Source organism: Chlamydotis macqueenii, chromosome 1 (genome assembly GCF_036417535.1).
Source record: "Chlamydotis macqueenii isolate bChlMac1 chromosome 1, bChlMac1.mat, whole genome shotgun sequence".
Taxonomy (NCBI): Eukaryota; Metazoa; Chordata; class Aves; order Otidiformes; family Otididae; genus Chlamydotis; species Chlamydotis macqueenii.
The window spans coordinates 137,130,166-137,142,638 of record NC_141556.1 but is presented as its reverse complement, the minus strand read 5'-3'; the positions used below and the strand labels follow the sequence as shown (position 1 = coordinate 137,142,638).

Below are 12,473 nucleotides of genomic sequence, written 5' to 3'. Positions count from 1 at the left end.
AGAGCCGCATCACTGGGGTCAACCCAGCGAGCTGCCCCGAGTAAGAGGGTGCTCTGCAGAAAGCAGCCTGGCCAAAGTCATGAGGTTGTAGACCTGCCATTGTCTCCAAGAAAGAAAAAACAAAACTTTGTTGATTAACAGCCTTTGGATTTTCTGCAAAACCAAGAAATGGCAGACGGGATTACAGAGGAGGGAAAAGTGGGAAGATGGAAAAATGAGCGTAAAACAAAGAACATGTTAGGGATGTGTCTGAAAGAGAAGTAAAATCAATGTGCCAGGGTGCTCCTAACAAAACAGAAAGACTTGGGACAGAAAGGAGTGTTATAGTCTGAACTGTTCACTTTTCAGAATGTGGTTCCCTTGGAGAAAATGGAATATTTAAAATTCAGTGTTACCATAAACTAAGTATAAGCACAGACTATACTTTCATATTAGACATGAAATCAGTCATTCAGATACTATAAAATGTTTAATAATACCTCTGCTGTGCTTAAATCAGTAAAGAATACAAGTTTGGTTTGATTTATTCACAAAAGTTTTCCTGCTGATATGCCCAGAACCACCTACAGGAATGCAAGAGTGGAAGTAGACTTCTCGAGTCTCCCAAGATCAGGTTCCTCATCAGGATAAATCCTGTCATAAATTGATAAACTCCATCTAAAAATAGGCAAGATTTATGTCTCTGCTGCTGTGATGAAAGGCAGCCTCAGATCCCCCCTCCCCGGTGTCTGGAAGAGGTCCAACTTCCAGATAAGATCCCTGACCAGTCCTTGTCTGCTCACATGAACAAAAAGTGAAAAAAAAAACTTTTTTTCAGAAGGGAATAAACATTAGTTTTACAACACAGAGAGACTAGAATTTGGCCTTTGCTATCGATAAGGTTACAATTGCCTGATGGGAAGCATGTATGGGTAGATAATTCATCTGCAGTGAAGCCAGTTACTGGGAAGCCATTAACAGCTCACTTGGTTGATGAGAAACAGTGGCTCTTCAACAACATTTGGTTTGGCTGGTGAGGATTCATTTATTCAAAAGACACAGAGCCTGCTTGCTGTTCATTTGTGGAAACATCAGCTTCTGCTCCATATCAAAAGTCAAAAAAGACATTTATTTTTAATTTTTCATGTAATATTGATTTTTTTTGTTGTTGTTGCTGACAGGACGAAGGCTTTAAAAATATTAGTGTTTATTTCTACAAATAAGTGTTAATTAGCATAACTTTTAAAAAACTTTATATACCCCTCAATAAAAACTTGCTAAGTTTAACACAAGGAATAATAATTTCCTTTCCTTGATTTTCAGGGTTCAAATTAGATGTGAAACCCAAAGCTTCTTTTCTTTTTCAACTGTTTTTAAATTCCCCAAAATCTAAATCAACATCAAAATAACATTATTAAAATGATTTAAAGTTAAGTAAGGAAAATCTAGGTATGTAATAGCAATTTTTACTGTGCACCATCTATATTTTTACATGCTTACAAATTGTGTACAAGATACCTTACATCATTATCTGTAATATATAGTGTCAAAAAATGAAAACGAAAACATTTCCTATAAAATAACTACCTGTTTGGTTTCAACCTTTGAGTTTATATGGCAACACTAACACAGTCATTGGAAACTTCAGCTTTTCTTTTCCTAATATTTTGTATTTTTAAATTTGTAGCACTAATGTTACAACCAATATACTGTTTGCTTCATTCAGGTTTCTTGTTCGGGATGAATTTCCGTCACAAGGAAGCACAAAGACAAAAAGCATACTGACTTTAAGAAAATCTATCTAAGCCTCAGCTTCTCTAATGTTGGAGATATTCACATCATATCTGAAGTTTTCACACAGCTCTGAGAAACAGAGATAGCTTTAAAGTTTACTTCCACATCCCGTTTGCCCAATTTCCAGCGTGGCCTAGATCCAGGTTTTTCATTGAAGCTCATTTCTTAATATTTAGCTAATTTAAATGCTAATTAGACTAATTTGATGAATAAAATGTGGTAGGAATTCATTAACAACTTTGCTGCTATTGCTTTATGTCTATAGAGAAATTTTCTAAAACAGTGCTCCAGGGACAGCAGCGCATCTGTTACCAGTTGAACAAGTTGGATTTTTTGTAATACTAAACCTTAGAGTTGGTAATATATTGCAGCATTGCAGAGGAGATGGAGAAGCAATTTTAAATTTTCCAGATCTAGCCCATCTTGGACATAGGCCACCAATGAAGAAGAGGCCTTATGCTGTCCTGGGCCCATCTGCTTCATGGGTTTTGCTCTGAGCTTTATGTACAGAGGAAGAAAACGTGCCTTGTCTCTGTCTCTCATTACCTCCTACAGTCATCCCAGCTGATGCTACAGTTGTTCTGCCTGACGTTATTGCTGCCTATACAAAGAACTCAAACCGCTCACCTCACGTCTGATACTGTGGAGAGACTTTCATGGTTTTGTTGAGCCCCATGAAGTCAGTGAGGCTCCACAGAGGTGGAGCAGATAGAAAAACGGATGAGAGAATCTCTTTGGAAGAACAGTCTTGGGGTTTCTTGTTTTGGTTTCTTCTTGGTTTGGTTTCGTTCTGTTTGCTTTTGGTTTTTTGAGTGGATTTTTTTCCCTTTTTTTTTTCTGCAGCATGTGCCATTACCACAGTCAACAAGGTACTTAAGCAGATGCCAAATTTTCCAGATGTGACTTTGAATTGACAACAAGAAAATGTTGCTCTTGGGCTTAATTAGGTGACTGAACTTTAGTCTGAAAAAGAAAGAAAATAAGTCCTATGGAGAACTTCCATGGAACCTTATAAGGAAGAAAAAGAGGCTTCTCTAAAAAGGGATTGCCCTTCTGCAGAGCTGGCAGGTGGCTGTGTTACAGCAGCGTATGTCACAGCTAACTTTCTCTTAAATTATATCCGTGTTTCAGAAGCTCTGGGATAAGGCTACCTTCCTCACTCAAATTCCCCAGGGCTGTTCCCCAGGTAACACTGGTGAAGAAACCTGGCTTCCTTTCACACGTACACACAACCAGACTCAAAGTGGAACACTTTTTCTGCATACTATTTTTAATTAATACCGCCCGTCTGCTAGGAACATACAGTGCACCCCTCTCTGAATAAATGAGGCTGCTGCAGAAATTGCAATGCATTCAGAAGTGAAAGAGTCCTATGTAGAAGCCTGGCAAGACAGTGTTGTAACACAAACAAAAACCCAACCATTTTTCACAGAGAAAATAAGTTTTCCCTGCTAATCAGACTACTAATTAGCTGTTCAATGGAAAATACCTTTTCTCTGTGATTGAGGTCTGAAGCTCGTTGCGCTCTAAATCAGCAGTATTTATGTTGTGCCAGCTCCTCTGATTCCTCCTCCATTAACTTTCTGATGTCATCTTAAATTGAATTTAGAACTTATGAAACTGTTAGCACTGCAAATTACGAACTTGGTGTATCTCAATGAATCCAGTATATCTGTCAACAAGCGTGTGTGCGTCACGATGTTGAGCCTTTCAGTATTTCTCAGCCACAATGTACCTGGAGGAGGGGAGATAATGTTTTGTATCTGACATGTCACCTGGGACTCATGACTGAGATTGACATAAAGGAAAGCACTGGTGATAAAGTTTTGATGCTGTGGGGATATTTGTGTAATATATACTGTCAGAAAGCATAACTCATGTTGTATTTTGCAAGTTTTTAATGATATGGAAGCTTTTTGTTCATAGTGGTTTTGGTTTTGTTGATCTGAATGTACTATAAGGAACTGAAAAGGTCTTATAAAAGGTCTAAAAAAGAGTCCATTTTGGACTCTGAACTCATCCTATGTCAGCTCCTGTGGCTGTGATTATTTTAATTTGCATGTACATCAGCAGGCCCCATGGGGTCATCTAAAAAGTCCCCCAGATTTGGGAAGAATATGGATTCAGGTCCCTCCCTGCTAAAGATTTTCTGTGATATGGAATATGTAGCTGAGGCAACTCAAAGGCCTGCAAGCATCTTTTTTCATCTGAAGATAAATATATTTCATGTATGACTTTCGAGGTCACCAATTTGGTGGCCCTCTATGACGGGGTGACGGCATCGGTGGACAAGGGACAAGCAACTGACATCATCTACCTGGACTTGTGCAAAGCTTTTGACACTGTCCCGCATGACATCCTTCTCTCTAGAGAGACATGGGTTTGATGGACGGACCACTCGGTGGATAAGGAGTTGGCTGGATGGCCGCACTCAGAGAGTGGTGGTCAGCGGCTCAATGTCCATGTGGAGACCGTCACGAGTGGTGTCCCTCAGGGGTCCGTGCTGGGGCCGGCCCTGTTCAACATCTTTGTCAGCGACATGGACAGTGGAATAGAGTGCACCCTCAGCAAGTTCGCCGACGACACCAAGTTGTGTGGTGCTGTCGACACGCTGGAAGGGAGGGATGCCATCCAGAGGGACCTTGACAGGCTGGAGAGGTGGGCTCATGCCAACCTCATGAAGTTCAACCAGGGTCCTGCACCTGGGGCATGGCAATCCCAGGCACAAATACAGGCTGGGCGGAGAATGGATTGAGAGCAGCCCTGAGGAGAAGGACTTGGCAGTGCTGGTGGACAAGAAACTTAACATGAGCAGGCAATGCGCTCTTGTGGCCCAGAAGGCCAACCGCATCCTGGGCTGCATCAAGAGGAGCGTGGCCAGCAGGTCGAGGAAGGTGATTCTCCCCCTCTACTCTGCCCTAGTGAGACCCTACCTGGAGTACTGTGTCCAGTTCTGGAGCCCCCAGCACAAGAGGGGCATGGACCAGTTGGAGAAGGCCCAGAGGAGGGCCACGAAGATGATAAAAGGGCTGGAGCACCTCTCAGGACAGGCTGAGAGAGTTGGGGCTGTTCAGCCTGGAGAAGAGGAGGCTCTGGGGAGACCTGATAGCGGTCTTCCAGTACCTCAAGGGGGCCTACAAGAAAGATGGGGATAGGCTGTTTAGTAGGGCCTGTTGCAATAGGACGAGGAGTAATGGTTTTAAAATAGAGGGGGGTAGATTTAGATTGGAAATTAGGAAAAAATTTTTTACAATGCGAGTTATAGAACACTGGAACAGGTTGCCGAGAAAGGTGGTGGAGGCCCCATCCCTGGAATCGTTCAAGGCCAGGCTGGATGAGGCTCTGAGCAACCTGATCTAGTTGGGGATGTCCCTGCTCCTTGCAGATGACCTTTGAAGGCCCCTTCCAACCCTAACCACTCTATGATTCTATGATTCTATGATTCTATGATATATATTTAGATACTTCATTCTGATTAAAATAAATCATCAGTGGCCAATAAAAACCTAAATTTCCAGCTGTAAATACTACTCTACCTCACAAAGGACCCAAAAAGATAAACATGTTGGATAGTGAGTGATGTGCTCAGTGGTGTACTGAGCACAGTGGTGGAGACCATACAAACATACTGTAATTTAAAAGAGGACAGCAAGGAATGTAAAGGGGGTCATCTCTCTTGAGAATACCATGTATCAGTGAAAAAGATCCAAATCAGTTTACTATTTTAATTTAGTTTTGCACTTGTTTTGGTTTTTTTTTTCCTTCAAAATTTTTGTTCCTGAATGCTAGAATTGAACGTAATTAAGTTTACAAGTATTTCAAATGGAGGTCAGTACTCACTTCTACATGTTGACAGGTCTGAATGAGTTTCGCCAAAAGAGTTTCCAGTTCAGTATTCCTCTTAATAAGGTTGGTGAGGTTACTCTCCAAATTTTGCTGTCAAAAAGAAAGGAAAGAACACATTAGCATTTTGAAGAATTTAATATTTAGGCGAACAGTTGAAAAATGGATATATCTTCAGGATCTGAATTTTGTAATTACACAGGTATGAACATGAGACTTTCATTTTAATATGCACCATTAGATGTTTTGTCTATGTATCAAGTATGGCAAGACAAGAGAGCAGAAAAGTTCTTGATAAGAGCGAGTTCTAGAAAATAGAGTTTATAAAGACCTATTAAAAACTGAATTAAGCAATTAGTTTTAGTTAGGGGAAAAAAAAAGAGTAAGGAGAACAACAGGAGGCAAAAAAAAAGTTTAACTAAAAACGTGGTTTATTTTGGCTGAGAACACTTTTTGACTCCTTATTTCCTGCTTTCAGTCTAACATCTGAATTTAAAAGCCTGCTGGAACTGAGGTCTCCAAGCATGTGCCCCTTTGGGACTGTACTTGTACAGACTCAATAGATGGGTCAGCACTTTCTTCTTAGGATTCACAGTGCTGGAAAGGTTCATCTAATTGATTTAATTCCTTAGTTCAGTAGAATCATATTTTTTAATAAATAAATCTAAAAAAAAAATCCTTTCTTTGCATAACAATGCACAGACTGCTCACAGACTGTGCCTTCACTAATTTTTCTCAAGAGAGAACTTGTGGCTGATGTCTCTGTTTATCAACTGATTATGGCTGCAATAAATATCTGCAACTGTGGGAGACCAGAGGGCTTTCCAGCTTCCAGATCTGAGGCTGCATCCTGACCACATGTGAGACTGAGATCTGGGGACAAATGTTTCAGCCTCCCCTCTCCTCTCCGCATCCACAGGAAGGAAATTCAAGTGCATGAGGATGAGGGGGTCTGTGATGGCGGTGGGGTCTGGGCTGTGCTCCCTGGTCTGGCTGCCTTGAGACCAGGACCCTGCGGTGCACCGTGGAACTTGACACTACCAGCTCCTTGCTTTTTACTACACAGCCCGTGACAGCTGCTGTTTTACATAAAATTCCATCTTCTAGAATCATATGGGCATGAAAAAGTCCTGGTTTTGCATGAAATGCAGAGTTTCCACAGAGACAAAAAGAACCCTGTAGAATCAACTTGAGCACAAAAAAAAAAAAAAGAAGCAGAAAAAAAGAAGGAAGCCATTAAAAAAAAAAGTCCTGACTGTAAGCACTCATTTATTTCACGAACTTTAGGGGCATATATTTGATTTTGAAAATCCTGGGGACTGTTGGCGTGACAAGCTGTTCCTCATAGTTATTCACCTATTTAAGCGTGTGAGGCTAGTCCCTTGCTTAGTATTCCTGACATCCCTGCCTTTTAACTGTACTTTGTCCCCCCAGCAGTCCCCAGTACCTAGGAAGCACTGAAGAAGAATACCAGAACTGGGTCCTGTGCTTCTCTCCCTACAAGGGCTGCAGTGTCTCTGAAGAGCTCTCATTAATTTCATGCCTCCTCATCTTTTATTAATGGGCTTCTCTTCTTCATGCTACTACTACTTTTCCCCCCAATGTATCTATTCCACCGCTTAAGTCCCTTCAGCTATCATTAAATCACTTGGCTTCTCTCATCCTTCTGCCCCACCTCCATGCACACATTTAATGTGTGTGTCTGCGTGTGTGTTTCCTGGCGCTGTTACTCCCTGCCTATTTCATGCTGTTTTAAAACACTTTGTCCCTTGTTCTCCCTTTCCACAACTGCACAGTGTCCTTACTCCTTCTTGCATATGGCTACAAACAAATGAAGCTGGCAGTATTTAATCGCTGAGCCGTACATACTTTGGCATTTACCAGGGCTGATGCTGCAAATACCAGAGCAGCAGTCAGTCCTGTTCCATTAAAGACAGCAGAGGATTTTGATGGCTTTACGTATATAACCCTTCCAAGAAGCGTGATGAGTGTCTGAAGTACATAACTTCGGCATTTTCTTCCCAGCACAGCCATGCATATCGTGTATCACAAGCTCTGGCTGTAAAAATACCTTCTACACTGCATTTCTTTTATAGCCCGTAAAAACAAAGAGTAACAAGAATTGCCATTCTTTACCGAACACTTTGAGCCCTATCTTATATTTCCATAAGCTGCAGTGTGAACGATCATTTAATTGCAAAGGCATGTTTGCTCTGCTGTTAGATGTCCCTTTGTAGAGCTAAGACTCACATGCAAAGTCAAAATACCGTATCTAGTTACTGTATCAGATAACCCTTGTCTTTAAGAAATAGTTTGTTAAGGGGAGTCCAAATGTGCAAATAATCTTGAAACGATATTTATATACCTTCTTATTGCCCATGTATTGATTTTGTGCATGTTCTAATATTTCATACCAAAAAAAATTAGAATTAAAAATGTAAATTCTTGATTGGGATTGCCTAATTTGAAACGTTTTATTGGACACAATAAATACTAACAGTTGGAACCTTCACATACCATGAAGAAAAGATGTTCTCAAAGCTGTTAAGGAATACTGCAGTTATTTTCAACAACTTGAAAGTGTCTTGTACTATGGCGATTAATATATGAAGAGCAAGTATTTTTCTCTGAAACAAATTTATTTACCCATAGATAATATATGGATTATTATATCCAGGATATTTTCACACCCTGGATAAAGAACAAAATTTTCAAATAAGTTTTCTATCCAGTGAAGATAAACATAAGCCCAGAAATATTTACTATGGTTTTCACACAGGTGTCTTGATTTCCTCTGCATTTCCCAACTGTGAAAATGGAGGATTACTACTAAAGAAGTGAGTTGTCTTACAAAAACTAGAGTTAATGCATTCCTGTGCTCCAGCTCCTCAAACTGTGTCATTTTAAAACTGGAAAGCCTGGAATTTTGTTTCCTTGCAGTTTGGTATGCAAGAGATTGGGGTCTTTTTAAGTTAAGAAATATCAGAATTCTGATAAATTTCTGCTAAAGAACATCAGTTTATATTAATGCTTTACTAAATAGCAAGAACCTGGCAGCTGCTTTCTGACATTAATGTCAATCTTTTCCGTTTCACTAGGGCAAGTACTGAATGGCAGCTCTTAAAACTGGCCTCACTTGAAAGTTTTAAAGGTCATAAAACTCAATCAATTCTTGCAGTATATTTACCCAAATATTCTCTTGGTGGTATCTTCCTATAGTTTGTTCCCCTGTTCCATTCCTGTATGGACCATAGCACTGACTTGGTACCACTTGATAATACATACCAGAAGCCCTCAAGCCTTGCATTCTTTCTTTACTCTGTATAGGAGGAGCTGGAAAGGGCCAGAAAGACTTAAAATTTCATAAGTATTTTAACTTGCTCAGACTTTCCAAACTGCCACAAACTCATTTTACGTCCACACCTGAAACTTCTCAGGTTGTGTAAAACTTCACCACCAAATTTGGAGCTCTGGCCACCGTGAAAAATTGATCCAGTGCTGTAGACCAGCATACATGGAATACTGAATTGTAGCCAGGTTTTAAGTCTGGAGGAGGTGTGCTCTCACATTACAATAAGTACGTATGAAAATGAGCAGCAGAATAAGCTTATTCTAAGTATCTTCCTTCCTCTCACCTAATCCTCTACCAAATTACACCTGTATTTTTAGAACAAATCATTATTCCTTAAACACTTCCACCTGCCTTTCCTTACCTTATTTTGTCACTTGTGAATTTTCATCATTACCTGTCTATTAAAAACTCATCTTAGAAATGCAGGGGTTGGTTTTTAAAAGAAGGACAATAATTGCTGTGCATTTGCTTTGTGAAGAGGCTTCACACCTGTTAACTCAGTGGATGCAAACTGCTCTCAAAACCCAAAAGCCAGACTGAATGCTTCCTAACTTACAACGCAGACCTAGCCCAAGATCTTGACACTCCATGCATACTTTGCAATTGTTTTTACAACATCCAGTATGAAGTGAAAAGACTGCTTACTGTCCATTTAGCATGGTCTGACAACTATACTACATAAATATTCCTATAATCTTGGGATAAATCCAAGTGGATGAAATCACAGGCATATAATTGAAAAGGACAGTTGAGGATGATGTTTCATTTTGCCTCTGCGTGCCTATAAAATGATATGATCCAGGGACTGGAGTCTGAAGTTGGGAAAATTAATGCTAAAAATTAGAGGAAGGCAACTCAATGTCTTCTTTAAGCTGTTGTCTACCTCACATTGAACTAATGAGCTTGTTGCTGTAACGATTGCATGCAGCTTGTGCCTTGATTGAAGTGAGAGGTCAGACTAGATGATCATAATGGTCTCTTCTGGCCTTTAAATCTATCAGTCTATGAAAACCAAATGTGAACCCATGCCCTTTGCCAAATCAACAGTCTCACGCAAAGCACCGCTTGTCTAAAATAGGAAGGTAGCACAAACAGATAGTCCTAAGCTACTATATGGGTTGAAAATGCTGTCAAAATAAATTAATGTAAGCTTCTTAGGAAGAAAAACTCTGACTTGTGTGCTTCTGCCTTATGTCACAGCAGAGAAAACAACAATATCCCCAAGATCTTCTTCTCAGAGGCATTTTCCTGGTCCATACAAAATGTCTATTTCAAAGGGCCACAAGATAAAACATATAGCTATAAGCTACAATGAGATTTTAAATTCCATTTTCCTCATTAAAAAATATTTTCCTACCATTGTTAAATATAAGGACACATTTGTATTTTCTGCTCACTGCTCAAAATTTAATATTTTGAGGCTATCTCCTGGTTTAAAGAAGAAAACAACTTTGGAGAGCCTTCTGGGCTTATCAGAGCCCTGCATAGTGGAAATTAGGTTAAGTAATTATATAGGCTTCATAAGAACCACAGCCATCCTCCTATCAACTCTTTACAAATGGTCAAACTGAAAAAGAGATTATGTATTTTCAGATTTGGCTGGTTAAAGCATTGTTCTGGTTTTGTTAGTGGGGGGGGGGCCTAAGGTGGTAGCTTCTGTAGGAAACTGCTAGAAGTTGCTCCCCTGTTTAGTGGACTCGGCCAGGCGTAGGGCGGACCTGCTGCTGGCCAAGGCCGAGTCAATTGGTAGCAGAATGTCCCGTGATAACGCCTCTGCGATAACATATTTAAGTAGGGGAAAACAGAAAAAAAAAAAGGAGAAGAGATGTGAAGCAGCTGAGCAGGAGGCAGAGAGGGGGAGGCGCGAGCCTCATGGGCCTTGCAGGCCTCACCCTCTGGCCTCCCGCCAGGCAGCCGACTGGGCCCAACTCAGCCCAGCCTGGCTGCAAGAAGTGGAGAGGAGATGAGAAGTGAATAAGATGTAAAAAGGATCCTGAGAGGCATCTGCCAGCCTGTTGTGAGGAACGGCTGCAGACGCCAAGGTCAGTTCAGAAGGAGGGGGAGGAGTAACGCGGCTCCTGTCCAAGATTCCCCTGCAACTCGTGGTGAAGACCATGGTGGAGCGGGTTGTCCCCCTGCAGCCCATGGAGGTCCACAGAGGGGCAGAGATCCACCTGCAGCCCGTGGAGGACCCCACGCCAGAGCAGGTGGAGGCCTGAAGGAGGCTGTGGCCCATGGAGGGCCCGCTGGGACAGCTGTTCTAGAGGGACTGCACCCCGTGGAAGAGATGACCCACGCTGGAGCAGTTTCACGAAGGACTGTGGCCCGTGGGAGGGACCCCACGCTGGAGCAGAGGAGGAATGCGAGGAGTTCTTCCCCTGACGATGATACAGCGGCGTAAAACAATGCGTGATGAACTGACCGCGACCCCCATTCCCTTTCCCCACCCCGTGCCGCTCGGGAGGGGAAGGTAGTAGAGATAATGTTAAGCCCGGGAAGAGGGAGGGGTGGGGGGAGGTTATCTTGTTCCCTGTCTCATTATCCTGCTAATTTTAGAAATAAATGAATAGTTTTCCCCAAGTCAAGTCTGTTTTGCCCGTAACGGTAACTTTAAGATTTCTCCCCGTCCTTATCTCAAACCTCGAGCCGTTTTTCCTTATATCATCTCCTCTTATTCTCTCGGAGGGTGGGGGGAGCGAGAGAGAGACTGCGTAGTCTGGTCCCGATCGGGGCTGAACTATGACAAGCATGTAACCAAAAGCCACACGAGTTACACTGCAGTAAAACAGAGATGAAGAATAAAATGCCACAAAGTAGAAGTGTGATCGTATCCTAACTTACTCAGGCTAGCAGGGCAACTACAGCGGTGTTGACATGGCAGATCAGTCTTTAGTGCATGTAGGCCGTCTAGAGATCATAAATATACACCCTGTTGCTCAGAAAGTCCAGGCAACCACATCTTCACTGCAACTGTTTTTCCTCCTAACTTGAAGAAGTTATGCTTGCACATGCTCCAGTTACGTTTCCACCTTGTCGTGGTGACGTACCCTATGAACTAGGCCTGTTGCTTCCAGGATTCATGTCTCACCTATTAAAAAAGTTGCCAATCAATTCCAGAAGAACTGCCAGAACATCAAGCACAGTTTTGAGCCAGGTTTTGGCTGTATGCGAGTTTAATGTTTGCTTTGGTGTCCTTTATTTAAATGGACATACCAGGTGCACATGGAAAAACTTAAGCTAATTTTTATTCTGTGTACTTGTCCTGAAACAGATGACTACTCTTCCGTAGGATACACATGCTCGACTCTGTATTTCTCCAGCCAGGGAACGGTAACATTGGCGGTTAATAAGAATGATTGACCTCAAGTCTCAAATGTGCCGAGCTTGACAACTGCAGTTCACATTTCTAAGTGAAAAGAAATAACAGCTATGCTGTTGATACACTCCTGGGGACTAAGAGTTTCACCTCAAGTGATTACAGTATATCACAAGGAAAGACCCATGA

General features: G+C 41.6%; 1 protein-coding gene across 4 annotated transcripts in view; it reads right to left on the bottom strand.

The window, feature by feature from the left end:
* MID1 (midline 1) overlaps positions 1 to 12,473 on the bottom strand; it is a 186,069-nt gene that overhangs the window by 45,142 nt on the left and 128,454 nt on the right. For all 4 annotated transcript variants that reach the window (XM_086768102.1, XM_086768106.1, XM_086768113.1 and 1 more), the window contains exon 3: positions 5,614 to 5,709. In XM_086768102.1, coding sequence (XP_086624228.1) covers positions 5,614 to 5,709 — 96 coding nt within the window. The remainder of the gene's footprint in view (positions 1 to 5,613; positions 5,710 to 12,473) is intronic.